Genomic DNA, 22,712 nt, shown 5'->3' with positions numbered 1-22,712 from the left:
GCTTGTCATTTGACTCTTTAAAATGAAACAGTTGGCAAATACTTCCTGAAAGACTCCCTTTGGCAAAGATAAGATACATCATGTTGAATTTCTTTGAAAGCACTTTGTTTCCATATTCGGTTATCCGTTCGAACAGTCAGTTTGGGCGGCACCTGGTGGTTCGGCAACTGCGTCAGCATACCATCCTGAGGAGATCTCGTCGTCTCAGCGCTCGCATCCCTCCGTGACCTTGTGTGCGGTGACGGAGGGAGTGGGAACTCAGAATCACCGGCTGAATATGCTCTGGACTGGGAAAGGTAAAGCCTGGCGTCAGCTTCAAGGGTTGGTTACTGTATTAAGATGTACACATGTATTTCAAGATGTTCAAGTATACCCAAAAGACTCTCCTTATTTCGATAAATATAGACGTAATTCGAGATTTGTAAAATAAAAGACTTTCATACTATTGAGTACTCACATAAGAGCCAATGCATGACGGCTGTTTTGCGCGGTGTTGGCTAGTCATTTGGAAGTGTGTACTACAACTAATATATTGACGATAGTATTTCAAATATATGAATGGAACGCTCTTTTTGCAAAGAAAGACGACACAGGATTTCTATTTCGTCTGCAAAAGCGCTTCGCTGCCATATCATTTTAGATAGAAGTCGGTTTTGATGTTTGTTTATAGCAAGGTACACATGCATAGGCCTGTGAAAACCAGTACAAAGCGGATTTGGGCTTTAGTTTCAAGCGGGAATATTGTTTTGAAGATAATATTTCAAACGTATTTGTACGATCCTAACTACACAAGAAACGCCAAAAGGTTTAATTTTACGAAACACGCGATGTTTGAGATGTTGGTTCCTGGCAAAGAGTTCAAAAATGATTCGAAATTTGAATATGAAATGGGAGTCGCTGAGGGAAGGGAAATTTTCCCAGTTTGATATTTTTTATCTGAATCAAATGAGCGTAGGTTGATCTGAAGAAGTTGGATGTAGCTGGTAAGCGAACGCTGTTTGAGTCATTGTACAAAAATAAAGATTACGCGTTGAACGACAGGCCACTACGGTATAAAAGCATTCTTCCAAAGAACTTTCTTCTGTATTTATACATCGAGCAAATTTCACGTTAGCACGAAGCATGTCAAAATAATGCCAAATAATGCTGATAAAATTTGATCACTGACGCTAAAAAATGATGCAGATAACATGACTAAACGTTTCTTTACCCCGTCCTTTGGCCTCCAGAACATCATTTTGCAACTTTACGTAAAGCAGTCTAATCCCAAGAGTGCAATAGTCAGTGGCCGGTTCCACGGAAGTTGAAATTAATGGACGGTATCTGACCAACCAGTATAAGAAATTGCCAAAGTAAAACAACGCTTTTTTGTGGCCACGCCATGGTTCGTGTTAGAATTACATTATTACCTGGCGTGGCATGTTGCAGTAATTCGGCTTAAATTGATAGTTGATATTAAAACTGATGCATTCTCATGCACTGAATTCGACCCCCAAAGGTAACGGGAGGACAAATGATTTGAATTGGCAAGGCGTGAAAAACGGATAAAACATCGAGCCTTCATCTTTCAGTTTAGTACCAGCTGAGTGCGCGCCGAAGACGAGCTTAAAATTTGAATTTGAATCGTGTTGTGAATTTCGACGTCAATTTTCGAAGTAAAGTTTGAATTTCGAAGACTTAGTCGAGTATGTTTTGCGATGTAATCATTTTAAAGTGAAACAGTTAGAGTTAGTTTAGATAACCGAATTGTTTTTTACTACAAAGCCAAGCTGATATATTGCGCGACCCGGCCATTTCTCGGCAACATTGAAAGTCTCACGAAAGACTATATCAACAAAGCAATATGGCCATCTTGATTGAGACACTGAACGTAACTTCTTAGCCATGTTCGCGTAAAGAATATGACATTACAGATAAAAATAACACTTCCTGCTCATCTCCGCGTCCGCCAATATAGGCTTCATTTACGTCAAGAGCACGGACCATTGTCTCTTTTTCATATCGGCATTTGTTTGAGCATTCCTTGGCACAAACAGAATGAAATGTTATCGAAGTTGCAAGAAATTGACGAAGCTGTATCATTCTATGATATTGTTGGTGAAGCTGTATCATTCTATGATATTGTAGCGACATGCATTTGTATTTGCCCCTGGGCGAATTTCTTTGGGTGTATTACAAGTAATGTTTTGGTAAAAGGCATGTTGAAGTTCACAATGCGTGAAGGGTTAGCTGCATACGACAAGTGTGCTTTCAAAGTACATGTAAATGCATCAGTTATCAGTTATCAGTTATGACTGCTCATGTGAGAAAAGCGTGAGCTTCCTTGATAGCCCAACGATTCTCTTCAAGATTTCACAAAAGATGACATTTAAAGAAGATATGGATTTTCCTTTAAACGAGGAGAAGACGTCATTAAACCCGACCCGTGCATCGTTAATCATACTGCTTTTAAACCAAATTTAAAGTGGCTACCATATTTCATTCATTGTGGGACATGTTTTTCCAACATTTCTTAGTGATTACTACACACCACTGAGGCATCGACATGTACCTGCTACATGTAGCTAGTTTTAATGATTTGCGTGTGATAGCACAATAAGATGCATACGTTTTATATATCAAACACGCTATTAACGAATCGACATCGTTTTGAAGAATATCGTATTATTTTTCACACGAGCGACTCTGGCGGTTGACAATAAGAATATGGAACTGACTTTACAATAGTGAAAACAGAGTAACAACCCTCAATCCTTGGCACTGATCCCAAGAATATGAACGAAGTTTGTGGTTAAAAATTCATGACTTTGCCTCGTTTGTTGTGGTTACTGGCTAATCACCGATTCACCAGCGTCAATTGTGGTTGTCGGCGGGAAATTGACAAATGTATCCGCACCGGATTGGAATCATTCAATCAGGTGATATTTTCAATGATATTGCACATTCGCATGTTTTACGGAAGCTATTATTCCAGTGGCTTTCCATCGAAGGATTGGTCCTTTGAATGATCTATTTGATATATCGCTATACCATTGTTATCAGGTTCAACGGTACGCGGAGATGTACAAGAGTTGTTTGAGAAAAATACTGCCGTCCTGTGGACCAATCAAAGTCGAAGATAAACCTCGTCCGCAGACTGCAATGTAACTGCCCCTGCAAAAAAACATACATATGCATCTCACTCTTTTGCATTTGATATGATTTACACGTACATCCGAGTGTTACAAATAGTCAAATTGGGATTCTTTTTACTCGAAGGTAGCCATTCTCTGGGGTATTCTTGCCTCTATATGAGAGTATGACGTTCGTAATGAGAAATAATGATGAAGAGTGCGATAAGGGTGATTGTTAAAAGATAGACTGTTCCGGCGTTTAGGAATTCAAGCAAGTGAATGAACGGCGCTATCACAACTTCCGCTTTCTCTGTTTCCACGAGCAGCTGATGGTGCTATTTTGTCTTTGTGTGGTAATGAAAGGATCTGTGGAGTGTCTTGTTTTGACAAGGCAATCGCTGCTATGCTGATTACATTTCTGAAAGATTAATGGAAAAGGAAAGACGATTCTTACTCTTTTTGAGCGAACGAGAATGTGGTAATGTGATACCCCTGCGACACGTATCGACCACAGCAGCTTTATATCCGGCCAGACCGCGTCCGCGTCAATGGAAACAATAAACTAACGCCAACACACAGAGAAGCAATAGTACTATTACCATGTCTTAATCTTATGTCAATAGGGAGCTGGTTAGCTATATCGTTCTCTTACTGTGGTCTCTATAAACCCAAATGATAGCAGACAACTGATCCAATTTCACAAATTACCTGTGTGTCCAGACATACTTTCTTAGTCTAACGTACGTTTTTTCACAAGGGTTTTGCAATTTTCTTCTTTTGTTTTGTTTTGGTTTTGCCCATGACCTGCCTTTCGTGGAACATAGTCGCAGCCAGCTCCCCGTAATGGTCGTTCCAACGGCGGTTCGTTTCTTAGACATCTCAAGCCGGGTGATGGACAGTAGCTCACCTGCCGAGTGGCGTTATTGTTGAACACTGCAGCGCACAAAGAATATTCATTTCTTCTTCAACAAGAAACAAATATTTATAGCTCAAAATATTTTGATAGGAGCAGTTTTTTCTTTGCTTGTCCAATTCAACCGAATGTATTGTGCATTGGGTTAGCAATACCCGCCCGAATATTTTTACACATTAGCATTTGCTGTGGAGCGATTTTCTGCAAATGAAAGGGTGACAGCAGACCACTTTCTCCCGTTGAGGGCCTTGTGATTTTTGCAGGTTTCAGCGACGGCAATTACTGCCGTGTGATGATGCCTCGTGTCTGGAAGCACTGCCACTACAAAGCTGGATCGTCAGAACTCCATGTTTCTGACCGGGCAATTTCACGATAATTACAGAACCGCAAATTAATAGCAGTTATTTGTAACTGGTTCCTGTGATCTTAACTAAGTACGCTTCGAGGCCGGACGTGAAGTGTTACGCAGATTCGCAACTGGTTTTGACGCACAGGATGGACTGTCTGTTGCATTATCATCCGACATTCAGACCTTGGGCTAGTCACTTTGTGACAGCTACGTCCATCGGATGAGATGGAAAAAAATATCTGGGTGGTCTTGATACGTGTATAACATCAAAGTCACCTCAAGTACAATGCAGTATATCCCTAAAGAAGTGGTTTTAAAGTGCTGAAGGATCATCGAAAGGTGTGTGAATTTTTCTTAAAATTTAACATGAAATTTGCTGCTCTATCCTGGAGGCAAAATGAGGATAAAATGCACGCCTGTGAATACAAGTAAACCATTAATATATTAATCGTCTAGACGTGCCCTGGATCAAGCTAATAAATATTTGGTCCTTAGGCTAACTCTGAGAAATGTCAAATTTCAGTCTTCCTTTAGCTAAAATTTTATTATTCGATATTTGACCTTTGAAATTTTGAAACTTTCGTAAAACAGATCGATTGATTAAAGATTTAAGGTCTGGTAAGTTCTTAATATTTTGGTGCTGAATGTTTTTTTAAAGCATACATTGTACCACAGTTTCCGGCGGTAGTGTACATGAAGCTTTCAAAAGCAACCTTTTTCCAACATGCACATTCCGTGTACATTTTTCGAGTACACCGATTTGGCACGCAAAACCAATAAGTGAATGAGTACGTGAGAGGGAATCTTTTAGCAGAAATATATGTGTGTCATAGAAGAAAAAAAGATGGTCTCTACCCTTCTCTGAACAATTGACGACCATACAGCATTTATAGAACCATATGCCATAATGCGCCAAAATACGATAGGGCTGGACACCTTTTCCAGGGGGATATTTTCTACTTCTACACCAGCATACATGTAGCATGGATATAGCAAACTACGACTATGACTTACTAGGAGAGGAGGGTGAGAAGTGCATCTCGAACCTCTTACTTTAATTTGTGAGTACTCCAGAAAAAGAGCGTGAGAAATGTTATTGCCTCAAGGAAATTAATATAAAATTGGCAAAGTCCAATTAGCTTGCTCTTGTTGATATAATTTTGCCATCGTGTCAATGACTTGACATATTGATCGAAAATAAACACGTTGATCAAATTAATTAACAATTAGTCAAACAAACTAAATACACCTTTTCCTCTGTGAGGAAATTTGATTTCACGGCATGCTTTGTGATGAACAATGCAAGGTTGCCAGTTTTTTTGCCAATTTGCTGACACTTACTTACATTTAAGTTGAACGATGTATAAGACAGTCGATGATGTATGCCGTTATTTCTAAAGCACCGCGATATCAAACAAATGATTCTAGGGTCCGGTGCGACCTGCAGGAGCGCCATGACAACATGACGATTCGGGTTCGAATGCGGCCCGCCGCCCCAATTTTAACTGAGAATGAGAAAAATGCTGAATTTGAATGACGTGTTAACCAGATTTTATATAATAAACCCATAATAAAACTCCACTAAAACTAAAGGAATCAATAACCATAATGTATACAATTTCCAGTATTTGATATCTATTTCGTTTTTTACAGTTGCATGTAAATGTATCGCAATTGGCTCAGTGTGTTCAAATTATCAAATGGCGCTTTGCCAAATCGGGTAATAAAATTTGGGCTACGTTATTGGATTTGTAAAATTACATTCTTGCCTCTGTAAATCGAATTCGAATCTCGTATAGGTTATTTAAATGAGTATCGTGAGGGTGTTGGCAAAAACTAGCGTTGTACATCAGTGTACTTTAGTTTGTCCTATATACGCTGTTCCTAAGCTGGATGCACTTTTTTGGGCACAGATAGAGCTCAGTCACTTTCTTCGAGTTCCATTGTACATGTAGTTACATGTATCCATGACCGTAGTTTTCTTTTTTTTAATTCTTCAGTAGCTTGCTTTGTCCATGGCTGAGTTGTTCAAAACAACATTAACATTAACGGAAGCGTTAAGTCTTAACGTGAAAATTTCAATGTGATTAACAACCGGGCTCAGTGTATGCACATCTACGCTTACATTAAATGTTTGGGCTGTGCATTGCACCTACAACCGCCTACACCCGTACACACTGCTAATCAACACGCTATCTGACTTCGTCTACACAGACAAAATGCATTATCTTTCATTACCCCGTCTCAAAACAGATACTTATTAAATCAGGAAATTCGATACCGAATCGTAAGGAGAATTGAAGACAAGGATATGCTTAACGATGAACGATCCGGTTTCGGCGTTTTCAATCTCGGATCCTGATGATATTAATGGATGCCGGTTTGGAAGGCATCCGTTGACATCAATGTAAATACAAGGATTATCTGAAGCTATCACGCAAATAAAATGCATTTCAGTAAAAATTCAGATTTAGCATGTCGGTTCAACTTATCCAGGAGCGACACTTTGATATTTCGTTTGTGTATTTAACCTTTGGACATTTGAATTAAAAGACATTCCCAAAGCGGGTTCGAACTCTGGATATTCAGCTTGATCGTAGACCGTTTAACCCACCATGGCGCCACAAAGCCGTTGTGGTGAGTTATCTGTTGCTGGTAAAGATCATCCGTATTTTCTGTATAACACTAATAGCTAAACTATATAGCAAAAACCTTCTGGCAAACTTCACTTCTTCGCGGTGCGGCAGTATTTCTGTCACATGGAAAAAGCCTCTCCACGTCGTGTCGGTCTACAAAACCTTGCAAAAAGGCTTATATAATGTTTATTAAACCGTAACGATTGCATGCCCACAGATGGCAATTGACATTAGCTAAGTGCTATGCACATCAATCAACAGATTGGTCAGTGTTAAAAACCATGATGAGGGGGCTGGCATTTTAGCTTGTTTTTTTCCACCTTCACTGACATTTGAATCAATGGGCATTGTACCGAGCTATTGACAGAAATGTTTTCGCTGAGTTTACGTCATTCGGGCTGACATTTGCTGTTCAGATTTTAAATTTAATTTTTTTCATTGCAAATTTTTCTTTTGGCCTTTACAAGAACTTTTTTGGCTCCTCCCATTATCTGATAATAAAATGCTTAAAAGATTTGCACGGGAAAAATAATTGTCAAATACATGTACATGGCATGGTGAAAATGGCAGGGTTTCTTAAGATACTGATTGGAGCTATTCGCAAGTATTATTTATGACATCATTTTATATATCGATAAGTTTGTAAAAAACAGATTTCTACAAAGTTCGGCTGTGCAGCTTACATTTATATGTACGCATATCCGTTCGGCTGTCTTGGCAGCTTACATTTATATGTACACGTATCCGTCGACAACTTGCAAATAGGTAAGTCGACCTGTCTTAAAAATTATAAAATTCCTAGCCAAATTTCCGTTGAATCGATTAAATGATACAATGCCATCATCCAAACCATTAGTCATTTTAGTTATCTCTGCAACGCATTTGATTAAGCGTGATGCGTAGAGATCCCAGTCGTCCATTGGGGGAAGTAACACGGATACCATGGACATGGTTGTAATAACATTGATTAAGTTTATCAGTTAAAATACCGATTGCCACGCGCGGTGATTTCGAATTGGAAGTTGTGATGAAATTCGCAGGTGTCTGTCCAAATTCCACGCTTCTGTGAGTCCGTCTTGCGGTATGATAAACCGTTTAGCTCTTGAGGTGCCAGTCGTCAGGAGGATATGGTTTGTTGATTCTTATCTTCGCCGTGTTTCCCTGTTAATGTTCCCCGAGTAGCCGAGTGAGTGCGGTCGGGGAATAGAAACATCGCACCTATTCGTTCTGATAAAATGCTGATCATCATGAGTTCTCGTCGGGCGAACACGCCCGGTTGTTAGAAAGCATGTTAGCTTTTAAAATCATGTTGTTTCATGTATACATCAATGCACATATAACAACATATCAGCATGATATTATGATAATATGAGCTCATATGCTTTCTAATAACTAGACCCCGGGGTCCAGTTGTTAGATGTCAAATCAGGAGTCGATGTAGGCGAGATTTTGTCATGGCTTGTAGAATTACGCAAAGCCTTTTATATGAAAAAGGCGTTTGATTATAGCACCAACGGTATTTCCATTCTATCTCACTGCGCCATTGCACCAACACGCTGAAGGCTGGTTTAGTGTTTCAAAGGCATTTGCCTTTTCGACATCCTTTGCCAAGGTAAAACCAAGATATTACCCGATCATATGGCGCCAATATTTCCAACAGGGCTTGTTCCCTTGCGTCTAAGACAGTTAATACATTTGGATTAATATTAGTAGTTTACATACTTAGGATGGGTCAGACTATGTCCTCACACAGATAATAGGACTCGTACTTGAAACAATTACGCTTGATTATCCTCCTTATTCGTTCAGCTACATTTGCTGTGGCGAGGAGATAGGATGACATGTGGTGGACGGTTGCTGATCGAACTTCAAAGCGCGCCACCCGCGGCAACCGATCAGCCGCCGTAGCCGTGAGGGCTGTATGTCATGGCGGACAGAGCGCACTACACACTAATGACAAGAACGGCTCCGCTCTGCCTTCCAGGAACGTCGTTTACTGTTAGAAATGAGGGTATAGTAAATGCATATGGAGGCAAACTTTTTAATTACCAGTTGAGGTCGCTGGCTTGGTTGACAAGATGGCGGCTACGTTATCCGTCGGGATTAACCAATATGCTCTCCAAATGAATAATAAATCTCATTGAACTGGCACACTGATTTTAGTGCGTGATTCTGCCGGCGTATTAAAGGAGTTTATTAAGAGGAGGAATAAGAGGTACATGTACCTGTCCCTATATCAGGATTTTGGTCATGCCGATTAGATTTTTGAAGGACTGAAAAACTGAAACTGGACTCAACAGATGGATGTGTTGCTTGAGGTACGAGCAAGGCGCATTTTACCACTTTTTAACGTGAGCCAAATTAGTTCGAACCAGACTTCATTGGTGAAGTTAGTCTGGCGGAAAGGTTATGGTTTTGTAATAGATGGACACAAGTACATTCCGGCGCATTATATGGATATTTATTGTAACCAGCAAGGGAACAAATAGGCAATGATCATAAAAGTCCCATTGTCCATCATTACCTTCAAGATAACAATCCCTTAATGGCCCATTGTCATAAACAACTTCCGCCCAAAGGACTTCTGGCACGCCTGTTTGTTCCTTTCGGTCATTTAGCACAAGGTCATACGCGAATGAAATATGGTGACAGGTTGGAAGGGAAACATGGGGAAACCTTAATTTTGGATTCGGATAGGCCAGCGAGAAACCTTAACAGCTACAGACAGGTTTCCAGCTAAGTTTGCATCCTTGATCATGACGGTTTATTGTTTCATAGATTCCAATGACCGTGCAATTGTATCATTCTCGCCCAAGGTCACACCTCATGAAAATGTGATGGGGGGGGGGGGGGCCAGACAGCAATGGGAAACCTCAGATATAGTGAGGCTAACGTTAAAAGACACTGCAATCGTACCATTCTAGCCAAAGGTCATACGTGAATGAAATGCGATGGCGGGTGCGGAAAGGAAACATGAGAACCCAAAATTACAGAATTGTCTGGCTAGCTAAAAATGACATCCTCAATACCCAAGACTCATTGTATCACAGAGTTGAATGACTCCGTGATTTAATAAATTGCAGTTCGTATCAGTACGGTGTGTTGTTATATTGGGAAAAAATCCCGTGCCGCCTTGAATTTAATCCCACATTCAATGGCATCTCTCTATAAGCGCACTCATGGGACTGACAAATATCGTCCTTAATAGAGAGGTTTTTCTGGATTGCAAAGGTTATTTTGAATGGAAATGGTCAATTTTGGAACAGAATCAGCGTCCTCAATAAAGACGGTGCCTTATTGACAGATGTGTCCTTCAATGGAGGTTCAACTACCTTATGTCTTGTTCAATGAACGTTGAAGCGAATTGCTAATGATCGTATTAAGAAAATGTCTGAACGCTACACCCCACAATGGACTGATACGTGCTGATGACTCGAGCTGGATGCTCGGCAGTTCCGTCACCCATAAACTGGATCATCATCGCCTCAATAACGATCTTCGATATTGTCTTTTACGTTCGCATCAACACGTGTCTCAGTTGACAATTACGCCATATAAGCAATGGAGTGATGGGTAAAAGATCGGTATCAGTTGTAACGGCGGGATGATAGACTGAATACAAACGCACTGTCGGGAGAGGCTGTCCTGTGAGGTATGTATTTTGTAAGATATTTTGGTTTCGCATTTTTCCGCCATGAACAGAAATGATAAAGGCTTACTCGTAGCCTTAATAGGTCTATAACATGTTTGGTATAGGCTGATTGGTGTCTTCTTTCTGAACGACAGAAAGGCATCGCTATGTGCATGTGTTTTTAGAGTAAAAAGCAGTGAAATCAATCTCTACCTCACACTTTTCACATATGAGGACAGCGACCCCCCCCCCCCCCCCCAGCCCAGCTTGTAGGAGTGTCTATTCCACCTTCATTCCACCACACTGTCTGCATGCGATGCCAATTCAATGAAGATAGACGAGACTAACAAGAAATGTGCGCCTTAAGCAATTGGTATCAACTCTAGCTGGCGGACCCGGAAACATTCATCAACTGATGTCGCTAATTGTGTGATGTGTCTGACCCTAAGGGGACTTGACAGGAGGGAACATGGTGCGGAGACTTACTTCCGTCAGACGGAAGGGGGTATTTTACAAAATGAATGTTGTAATTTTTTATGGCAACGTCGTCAATTTTCTTTTATAGGAGAGTCGGTACCCAGTCATAAAATGACTACAAGGTACTTGTGCATATGTGAGTTTTGTCGTCAGCGAAACGGGATTTGTGATGCATCAAAAAAAATATGTATATCAAATTGTATGCGAGATAGTTGTTGGCCTGTGGCGACGGGGGTCGGATTTCTTATACTACTTCTTTAACGTCGTGTACGTTATCGTCTTCTGGAGGGTTTGTTTCAGTGTCGTGACTCGAACCACATATATGCGATAGAAAGAACACTTGACGTTTCCAATAACAGAGTAAGATATGCGTTATGAAAATGTATTTAGCGGACCACCCTCAAGCGGGGAAAGAGGCCGTTCGATTCTGAGCCCCCTCTCCTCCCCCAGCCACGCTTCTCAGATATGACGGACAACATACTGTATCAGCCGCAAAAGCCACAAGATCTCGTCAAGCAGTAGACGGTCGCCCCTATAATTGCGAGGCCCCCCAGGACTGAGACGATTCATCATTGTTACCGGCTTGCGCCCGCCAATGGCCTTTTAGTGAGACGGATTTCCTCTGGTTTATACCTCGACCACTTCCTTATGTATACGCCGAACATGTGTCTCTGACGGATTTCCTAGATATGCTCTTGACTTGTCTCTTATTTATGTCACCTTGGCCTGTCTTAGTCGCAATCTCCCTTAACTCCTAATGGGTGCGATCATTAATTCATCTTTCTCAGCACGGAAGAACGTGAATGAATGGATCTCCAAAGGTATGGACTATCCCCTTATTGTAGTCCCCTTGACCCAGATTGACCGAGGGTTACTGCCAACACCTAATCGAACCTGACCGAGGTTCCGGTAGAGTCAACCTTTGCTGAGTGAATTCACGCGATCGGCTGAAGCTTGGGAATCTGTTATTGCTGAACAATTCCCATGCTCTCTGACTTAGTTACCTAAGGTCTCGAATCGTTGTGACACGAAGTGACCTCCTATCAAGATCTGATCACAAGTCCGATAAAGCAATCAACAGTAGACATCGACGAAACAACCGAAGGGATCCAATACGGGGCTGGGTCGGCGGTCAGCCGAGATCGATCGACTGCCTCACATAGATCTGGCCTACAGGAGCGCCCGAAGATGTAATCAAACGGGTGTCGCGTGTTTACATTCTGACCAGATACATACAGCCTTTGTCCAATGATTTCATTAGCTTCGAATAATTGACTGATGATCTTTAGGCAAATATCACCCCGCTATAGATTATCTCTTCTCACGATACCTCGGGCGAGAGTGGCCACGCATCGGGACTTGAATTTAGATAGGCTACTACTGGATCTGCTGACAGAGCATTGCTTTATCAGTAGATCCAGTAGTACTGCATTTCGTTCTTAGTGTGGCCCAAAGCCAAAAGCAGACAAAGGAATCACATGCCGAAATACACGGTCTATTGTGGCTAAACAAAGCCCGCTCGCACGGAGCCCAAAGTCCAATGTTCTAGTGTTTTATCAAAGGGTATTCAGGACAAATATTGACGTCTAGTAAGAAAAATGGACTTGCTGTCACGAGATGTATGAACAAATCTGCTATAACCTTGCACTAAAATATTCATGATACTGAGTTCTTCATCCATTATTGCCTGTAGACATCTTTCATCGAAATAAATCTAACTACAATCTGAACGTGAATTATTTACCACAATAGCGCAGTTCATGGTAATTTTGATAGTAGTGCTCCCCCATGCATGGTTGCTGGGTCTGTCATACTTAGTACTTTTAAACAAGATTCAGGTAATAAAATGACCTCGACGTTTTCTTACATTGTAGCACATTAGAGTACACACTACACTATTTAGAGGCAGTAGAAACATTACCTAGTATGTACCTCAATGGTTGTTTTCGAAGTGATACGTCAAATGCAGATCTTAGAAACCACTCCAAGGGGGTTGATTTTGCCCATAATGCACTGAACTGAAAGTCAAAGCAACTAACATGTACATGTATGTTAAAAAATCGATCGGATGGGTTTTCTTTTTGGCTTTCCAATAAGAATTGTTGATTGACACATAAGTTAGACTGCAAGTGATTTGCCCAATGATACAGCAGTCAGGAATGTGATTGGGTTTTGTGAAAAAGAACATCTAAGTACATGTACATGTATCTTAGAGCCAAAAACTTCTTTTATCTTGTTTTCTTTTCAAAACAGAGAAATCCGCGTGGGTTTTTTTGGCTCCGATCCGAACCCTAAGTTCATTTAGCCACACTCTATATTAATTTCGATTCTCGATGAGTTTTGTTATACAGCCGGTGACGACGGACTAACTTCTATAACAGGCGACCTGTTTTGTTCGAGTATAATGAATGGCATGATATAGTTGGTAACAATAAACTTCCCTTTAGCGTGTTAAGCTAATGTTTATTAATAAGAATATGGACACGTATCAAGCTAGTGTAGGCGTTTTCGTTTCAACTCGATTCTTGGGATTTGTAGTTATTGTGTTTAGAGAGTCAGCGCCAGAAACCATTTTCCGATGTATTAAATGAATGATTTATAGAAAAGCTAAAAAACAAACATTTTGTTTGACTTCATAAATGTCGATAACAGTGTGTATGTAATTGAACTGGCCTGAGGGAATGTTCATATTCTTATCCTTAGGAATCTTGGAATGACAAAAACATAAATCAGTTTGTTGGTAACATCCATAACTGATTCGTTTACATACTTGACCTCATATGTCTAGAGTTGTATAGGTATAGAGTGGTTTCACTTGACGTCATCACCTGCCATTTTGGAGGGATAGACAAAAGAAAGCAAGTCCAAATGACCATGACAGCATTTGATTCAGTTAATCATTGTTCGGCCCTCCAACATGGCTGACCGTGATAACATTCTATACTTTTAGTAATGAGACCTGTTTGGCTCTGTTTTAATGGCCTTACCTACACTTCATAAAGTCTACAAAGGAAATAAGAAAATGAAAAACGGTAATTGAACAAATTTGCTTTATGCTGCGATTTAGTTACATTAGACCAAAGAAAATTATCCGTGACGACATCACAAGGTTATAAGAACCTTTATATCTAAAGCGTATAAAGTAGACAAGGAAAATTCCCCATGGTAAAGCTGTTTCAATTAAAACAAGTTGGAGTTCACCGAGATCGAATTTCTTGTCTACGTATAACTGAATGAACTGGATGACCCATGTATCATCAGGAAAAAAATTTGTGTTTTATTTAAACTTTGCCTTTTGTAGGCCCAAAAAGTGAATGATCACGTTATTACTTTGCGGAAAGGGGTGATGTCATCTTTTATTGTAAGTTTGACAAAAGTATGAAAAATATGACAATTCATAAAGACTATTGTTGTCATATTTCAATAGATATACCTTTCCTTTTACTTGTTATCGATAATTGCATCACGTTCCAGTATTGTTATTGCTTTGGGAAGATATACCGGGGGCAATATGAGCAATTTGGCGAATCTTCGAAAGAGCTGATTCCCGCGAACACACCCCATGACGTCACAAAATAGAATCGGAACAATGGATTCGTGTCAATCTCCAGAACGAGGAGGCAGGAAAGAAATTAAAAAGGCTCTGGGATAACTTCCACTAATTACTTAATTATGGCAAATTGACGGTAACAGCCACGGGCACATTCATGATATGAAAATAACTGTGTAATGGCTGATGGAGCTGAGGTCTGGACCCCGGGGACAGAGACTTGGCGAACGCATGTCGAGTCGAAGAATTTCGCACGAAGAAAAGAAATCTATGCCGTCGGAACGTGAGATTATGCGAGGGTATCCATACCTGAAGAGCATTTGACTGGAGAACTATTCTTAATTGGTATCCAGGAGATTAATTGGGAGGGGGTTCTGGACCTGAGGGGTACAAGGAGTGAAATGCAGGGATTTTGCCCTTTAAGATAGTTGTACTCGACATACTTGAATACAATACATTCGTTAACTGAGCACGAAAAACGTCAGTTAGATATACATGAACGTATACATTTACGCACCGGAGAGGAGAAAGGTTACGAGCTGATCGCGTACCTTCTGCCAGTAATGTTTCTGACAGCAGTCATGTTCGAAAAGCTCCTAAGGTCAATCGGTGACGGAAAAAAACAGCACGGCAGCTTACAAATTCAGCCAGAAAAGAAGTTTCCTCGATAACATATGAAAATGATCATCTCTCACACACCTTGACGTTAAGATTTTCGATAATTTGCCATAACAGATGTCCTTGAGATACAAAATGTACATTCAGATGCTAATGTTAGTATCGTAGAATATTATCTTACTTTTTTTGTTGGTGATCTTATATAAAAAACATTGCAAATTTGATTAGTCTACAGATATGAGGGGAAGAGCTTGCCCTTAGAAATGTGGAATTCCTCAAACTTCAATGAAAAGGGTGGTTTTTTTACGAAAGGGTTGAAATTTTCAAATATCTCCAGTACACTAAATCAGACTAAGATAATTATTTCGTCAGATTCTAAGTGCTCAACACAGAAGTACACGCCAATTGAAAGATCTGAACTTTGGTGATGAGGAGTCTGATGAATTCAGATGTTTTTTTCAATTTTTCATTTTTTGTACACGATCTCATATTTGGTCTTCAATTTTATATTTGCCAAGTTCACCTGTTTCATGGCAATTTTGTGTCTCAACCATCACATAGAAGAACTCATTAACTAGACTAAAAGAAATAAAGGTAAAAACGGCTCGATAATTATAGCTAGAACTCCATCTAAACGCATTCAATTATTACGCCATATCCGTTTCCAAAAATAAATGGTTTGTCATTGTCCCAGTAATAGAAAGCTGATTGGATTGGTATCCCCTTTGATGTCGAGACGGGTTGATGAGAAGTAGGAATCGAAATCTAATACTTTATAGTTGTTGAAAATAAAAAGATGAAACGACTTAAGAATAATTAGATATGGCAAGGTAGTCATCAGCTCTTTAAGCGCTCATGAAGACATACCGTTTTGCCGCTTGTATATAGGACTCTATAGTCTTGCGTCAGTATTTTGTTCAGTTTGTAAAGTATTCGAACTGAAATCTTCCCTTAATCACCTCATTCCTTTCGTAAGATAAGTGCACATGAGCGGCGGAGTCTGAACACTAGAGAGAATACTTGGGGACGAAATTGATGTTCGTAGTACCCTGAACGCGAAAACTGTGGAAGTTCACATTGATTCCAGACGTTCGAGTCAGGCCACTTTAGCGGATGGTCCGCATCGGCGCATGGAGTTCTTGGTTTATCAGTAAGACAGGTCAATTTATTGTTCCAAGAGCAATGAATTATTTTAACAAATTGACATCCACATGACCATTCGTTGAAACCTTTCGGTGAGCTCATACCTGATGTTTGGTTCTGAAGTAAAACTCTTCACGCGCCGTATGAACTCCGCACTTCCGGCACCCTCTTTGTGGGTTAACGCAGCTTACACGATATTACAAGAACAACTGGGCCGATCTACCCGTCAAATCAATTAAGAAACATTAATTAATTGAACTACCACGGCGCGATAGAAAGAAAAGCCGCTTATTTCTAAAGCGCAAAAAGTGAATGGAGTTGTCAATTTGAGTGGAAGTGGTGTCTTTCAAAGGATTGGGGATGATGAAAGAATTTGTTTAATCTAATGATTGGGAAAAGAAGCTGCAGTACATTACGTCTAATATTCGGGAGTCTTCAGGTATGGGCTTAAATTTTGGAACCTATTCCGAACTCAGGTGCATGTAGAAACCTTGTTGTGTAAAAGCGCTCACTTTCCTAGCTTTCTTGGCTACCAGTTTTCCGATATGGATATGTCACCCTTTCTCCCAAATGACTGGCAACCAGTCCGGGAATGGTTCACATTCTACTTGCAACGTTTCATTAATCAGCGTGCACGCCACTAAGAGCCCTTGATTGCTGCCCCACGCGTCAACAGCCGCTCGTCACGGTAATAATGATGATGATTATGGGGACCTAAGGAGACAACATTCATGATCTTACCACAAACCATCATCGAGATTTTGTGGCGTTGACATGTAGACCAAATAAGACGTTTTTGTCACGGAAGCGCTGTTGAGAGTTAGTTCCTTGGCTACTTTGTCAGCTATTAAAAGTCTTAGTACCATGATGCCCCTAAGGAAAAGCCTTGATCGCCGAAGAAGCCGTTTCTATTATTTGTCTTTTGACCAAACCAGACTGGACCAGACCAGATCGCATCGCTCACGACGCCATGAATGACGTATTAAACTCATGACCTGGTTGTTTCTCCTTCAGCTAAACCCTCAGACTTAACGGCAAGTTAAGTAAACGCCAGCGTTAGTGACAAAATTGGGTTTGAGCAACAGGGAATATACATGTATGTACCGCGGTACCTACTTTTTCGACCACATCGAACCAGGCCAGACCAAGTCAGACACCATCCGTGCGCGTTTACACGGCAGGCCAATCAAGACCAATCCGGGTCGGCATAATCAGTTTTGTCCCGTGTAAACGTCCCTTATTTATCCTTAATCTATTCTTTTAGCGAATAAATCCGTAGCTTATGACATGATCTTCAATCACAGATGATCACGGAAGCAACAGTGTTACGTTTTTGTTGATACTGAGCCGTCATCCCCTTATTTTGTATTCATTAATTCAAATTGTCGTTTTCTTATCGTATGGGAGATAATGAAGTGCAATTAAACAGTCATTAGCCGAAATCATGCGGATGGAGCGCGCACTATTTCTCCAGCATTGCCGGAAGCGGAAATTCTGACGCTCAGATGTTAGCATACACGCCACAGGCAGCGGGAGAAAGGCAAAGTTGTTTCCGTTTGAGAGCAATACGTGCTAATCTTAATGTTACCGTACAAGTAATTAGTTTTGTAGTCAGATAACAAATCACTTGAATGTGTTTTTGTCATCTCTGTTTGGACTATTTATGATTATTCTTACTTCACAGTGGCCATTTCTTTTCTTAACCCTTCTATACACGTTGAGACTGGTTATCACGCGAATCACTTATGACTTTTCGACTTTGCGACAGAAGATATACCCATGATCTCTTGATTTCCACGAAGTTAATTCCATGACATTGAAATGGCTGTCTTAGGTCGTGATGTAAGTCTGAAGTAGCTCCAGTAAACACCTGCCTCTTCAAAAGTATGCACATTCTTTGACGCAATGATAAGTGCCCAACCCACTAAGCTGGGTACTTTTGATCACCAAGCAAAAAACAAATAATCTCATCCAGAACATACAGCACAAGCTTAACTAAACGTCAGACCTTACTTATTTGCTTTCTTCATGGCCAAAAGCTTTTGAAGACACTGTTTGTACATCATGATTTGCAATAGCCCTACTTTAAATCTGGATCTAATGAAGGTGTCTAACTTTTTCCGAGGATGGAAAGGTGAAGATCGCAAACGCACAGTCAGTGGCAAAGGAGACGTATTAGCCTCATGGTAATAATAACATTGACAAACAGAAATATGGTCTCAAATCATTGCAACAAGACAGAAGGGTTCGGCGGTGACCATTGGTGTAAAAGGGCATGGGTCCGCTCAACCGCTATTATGCCCTCTTCCGCGCAGGTTTTAATTGATATGCGCACTCCTTGATTAATTCATATATTGTGTCAAAATCACTGTAACAGTTTTCATCACTTTCGTCCTAGAAGATAATTTGCTGACTTCGCAGTCCGTACGAACGACAGAGTACGAGGTGCGGAGGTTACTGGTGTCTTCAGTTCCTGCACGAATTTCAGGAGGCTACAAACATTAGCCTAAGTGTCGTTAGTTCAAGGCATCGAGAAAGTTCGCGAGTCACCCGTCTTCATGAAATGAATCGATGTACAAGTAATGCCAGCTTTGACTGAACAAAATGAACTTTCTGGTAGAGGTTGCGAATTTTTCTAGACAATGAAAATTGCGATTATTGATCAACTTTCGCACGTTTAGATAACTACACCTGGCTGTTTGTTTCTCTTTTTAACCAGAAATGACCCCTTTGTTTTTTATAGCAGGGCTTCGGGTCATAATGCAAGTTCTTCTCAGTTGCAGATGTTGGCTCTGAGAAAATCTCACTGTTTACTTAAGGCGTTGCCGAGGAGACCTCTGACAGTAGGACGCATTTACTACTAACAGTCCGTTAATGATACTATCCCACTCGATGGATTGTATGCAACTGAAGCAAATACATAGCGTTAAGAACATATAATTTTTTCTACTTGCAGATGACTCGGGAGAGGAGGCAACAATGGAGAATTCCGAGAAGTCCAAAAAAGATACGTCAGAATACCTCAGTGACGACAGCACCAGTGACGTCATTGATTCTGGTGCAAAACGTGGTTTCGACCGCAACATGTACCTTTACGGAATAGGGAAAAGAATGGAGGAACGAATGCCTGATGCTGGCTTGAAAAGAGCAATGGATTTATTCAAATATAGAACTTTGGGTTTAGGAAAACGCGGATCGGATTACAGTGATGACGAAATGAAACGAGGAATTGATCATTTGCGGTATCAAACACTTGGATTAGGGAAAAGGGGGATTGACCACGTGAGGTATCAAACTCTCGGATTAGGCAAAAGGGGCATTGATCACGTGAGGTATCAAACTCTTGGATTAGGGAAGAGGGGAATTGACCACTTGCGATATCAGACTCTAGGACTTGGGAAAAGGGACGGTGATGATGAAGATGAGAAGAGGGGTATCGACCACCTGCGGTATCAAACCTTGGGTCTGGGAAAACGTGATGATGACAAAAGAGGAATAGATCACGTCCGATACCAGACCCTCGGTTTAGGTAAGAGAGATGATGACAAGAGGGGGATCGATCACTTGCGATATCAAACATTAGGCTTGGGGAAACGTGGCATCGACCATCTGAGGTACCAGACCTTGGGTTTGGGGAAGCGTGACGATATGGAAGCTGAGAAAAAGGGGATAGATCACTTGAGGTACCAAACCTTGGGCTTGGGAAAGCGTGAGGGTATAGATAAGAAGGGCATAGACCATGTCAGATATCAGACATTGGGGCTGGGGAAACGTGAAGGTGAAAAACGGGGAATAGACCACATGAAGTACCAGACCCTCGGTTTGGGGAAGCGGGAGGATGGGGAGAAAAGGGGGATTGACCACATGAAATACCAGACTCTTGGTCTCGGAAAACGCGATGGAGATGACGCAGAAAAACGTGGCATCGATCACATGAAATACCAGACCTTGGGACTCGGAAAACGAAACGGCGAATCAGAATCATCCGAACACACCCGAATCGAACGAGCGGTGGATTTCATCAAATACAGAAACTTAGGACTCGGAAAACGTGACAGGGCATATCAACCCTATAAAAGAGGCATGGACTACGTTTTATACAGGAATCTTGGGCTAGGGAAGCGAGCGATGTCTGACCTTGACCTCGGCGAAAACGACATCCGACCGGAACTGGAAAATGCTGACCTCGACGATGAATCGTACCCGATGCTTGACATGGACGAACTTGGTAAGAAAAGTGAAACAGCTGAGTCTGGGAATACTGACTTGAATTCTATTAAAAGAAGGCTTCGGGATTTTTTAAAGTATAGATATATGGGTCTAAGCAAAAAACGCGCACGGCTGTTTAAAATGTGGCGAAAATTTGGCGCCATTAAGCCGTCCCCTCAACTGCGCACACGCGTTGACCCCTATCGCTACATGTTTGGCATAGGTAAATGAGCACAACTTTCAAAATGTCCGTTTATCAAAACAAATGGCATATTTTGTGTGGTAATTAGGAACCGGTTTAAGGTTGTGCAAGAGACAAACTTTCAAAATAGGTTTCGCCTCATGTCCCAAAATAATCATATAAAGTACTGTCTTTACTGGTTGAACGATTTTGTATGCAACGCCTAAGAATCAGCATGCTGCTTCTTGGCGCTCAGTGAAATTTGTGCATACATGTATAAAAAATCAACTGACGCCTTTGTGGCAAAATGTGATAAGTCTGATGAGATTTCAAAATCCGATTCAAGATGACATCATAAAAACTCGTACGGTTCTAAACTTGCCAGAGAACACGTTGCGATTTGCTGCGGCATAAGGTGTCAGAATCGCATCTGTAAATGTCACAAGTCGTTTTTGCACGGACTTACTTGAGCATGTTGAGAACGATTCCCGTCAGGGCAAACGGTCGTGTGTCATTTATCCATGAGCAGATCGTTCCACCAGGTTAGACAATGAATAACGTCAATATTCTCTTCCAAAGTCAACTGAAGACGCAAATCGTAATGCGCGCCACTACACAGCTATTTTTCATCCAACGTAAACGGTATGCTGCATTGCAACATACAGGTACATTGACACATTTCAAGCACAAAACATAGTACAAGGTGTTAAAATAAGATTGGTAGTTCTAAAGTTGAATAATATTTTTAGAAAGCAATCTTTTTTGACGCAATGTTTTTTTAAGAATCAATTTTAAATGAAATACTTGATACTACCCCATGTAATTTTTAACACCTTGTATAAGAGTGGATGAAAAGTAACTCTTTCTAGACGCCAAAGGCGCCTTTTCCATTGATTTGTAATTATCGTTAAAGTAAGCAAAAACAGAATATTAATATAATACCAATGATCTCAAAGTCTATTGTTGTTCTAACTTATAATAATTTTACTGAGATACAGAATCACTTAGAAACAGAAAACTATAATGGAACCAGATCATGAAATGACAGTCCAAGAATGAGGGAAAAAAATAGTCGAAAGTGTGCGATGTTCATTTGATGTTCACGTTTTCATTATCGGTTTTTTTTAAAAAGCATGGATTTATTTCTCCTTTACTTCGCACTCAATAAAATCTAAAAAATAACCCCTTTATTTCACATTCATTTCAGTTGTCAAACGTAGATAATCATGTTATCCATGATATTTAGCTAAAATGCAAATTGCATCGGGAAGAAATGGTAAAAATCAATTTGTAACAAATGTATCCTGATGTCCGACAACGCTCGGAATCTTGTGTTAGTATGTCAAAATCTTGCAGCGTAAGTATCAATTTGGGATGCTTTGTCTCTTTGATTGATTCCAAGTAACGCTAAAGCTAGAAGTGAGACATCATTCTTGCACCTGCAAGTAACCAGAGATTGTCTAAAATAGGGCGTCCCGCAGCGCACATAAAAATGATTCTCTAGTAATTCAATAATCCCGAGAGGACGTTCTTTTTCTACAATAGCGGTATCGTTTTAATCAATTCTGTTTCGTGTATTGACATAACGAATGTTTTTTTTAAAACATGCAACAATTTGATATAGCAGCACATTCCACAGCATAAACAAAAACCTTCATACATCATGCTGCTATGATAAAACCAGCATATTCCGTTGCATAAACGAACATCATCATGTACAATGTATATCAACAACAAATCGAACGCACTACGCTTACCTGCTAAAACAGTCAAATATCTAATACGTTCTCAGATACTGCCTGACAATAACATCCTCAAACAAACAAAGACCCAACACAAAAAGATATATATATTTCCATTCTGAACCTCCCACCTAATAACATTGAATACCC

At 40.5% G+C, this 22,712-nt stretch overlaps 1 protein-coding gene across 1 annotated transcript in view; it reads left to right on the top strand.

Moving 5' to 3' along the window:
* Positions 1 to 22,712, top strand: part of LOC135490987 (buccalin-like) — an 88,595-nt gene that overhangs the window by 61,742 nt on the left and 4,141 nt on the right. The window contains exon 3 of the mRNA XM_064776602.1: positions 19,387 to 20,658. Coding sequence (XP_064632672.1) covers positions 19,387 to 20,658 — 1,272 coding nt within the window. The remainder of the gene's footprint in view (positions 1 to 19,386; positions 20,659 to 22,712) is intronic.

This window comes from Lineus longissimus, chromosome 7, assembly GCF_910592395.1.
Source record: "Lineus longissimus chromosome 7, tnLinLong1.2, whole genome shotgun sequence".
Lineage (NCBI taxonomy): Eukaryota > Metazoa > Nemertea > Pilidiophora > Heteronemertea > Lineidae > Lineus > Lineus longissimus.
The sequence above is the reverse complement of the archived record's forward strand: the minus strand, read 5'-3'. Positions and strand labels throughout refer to the sequence as shown.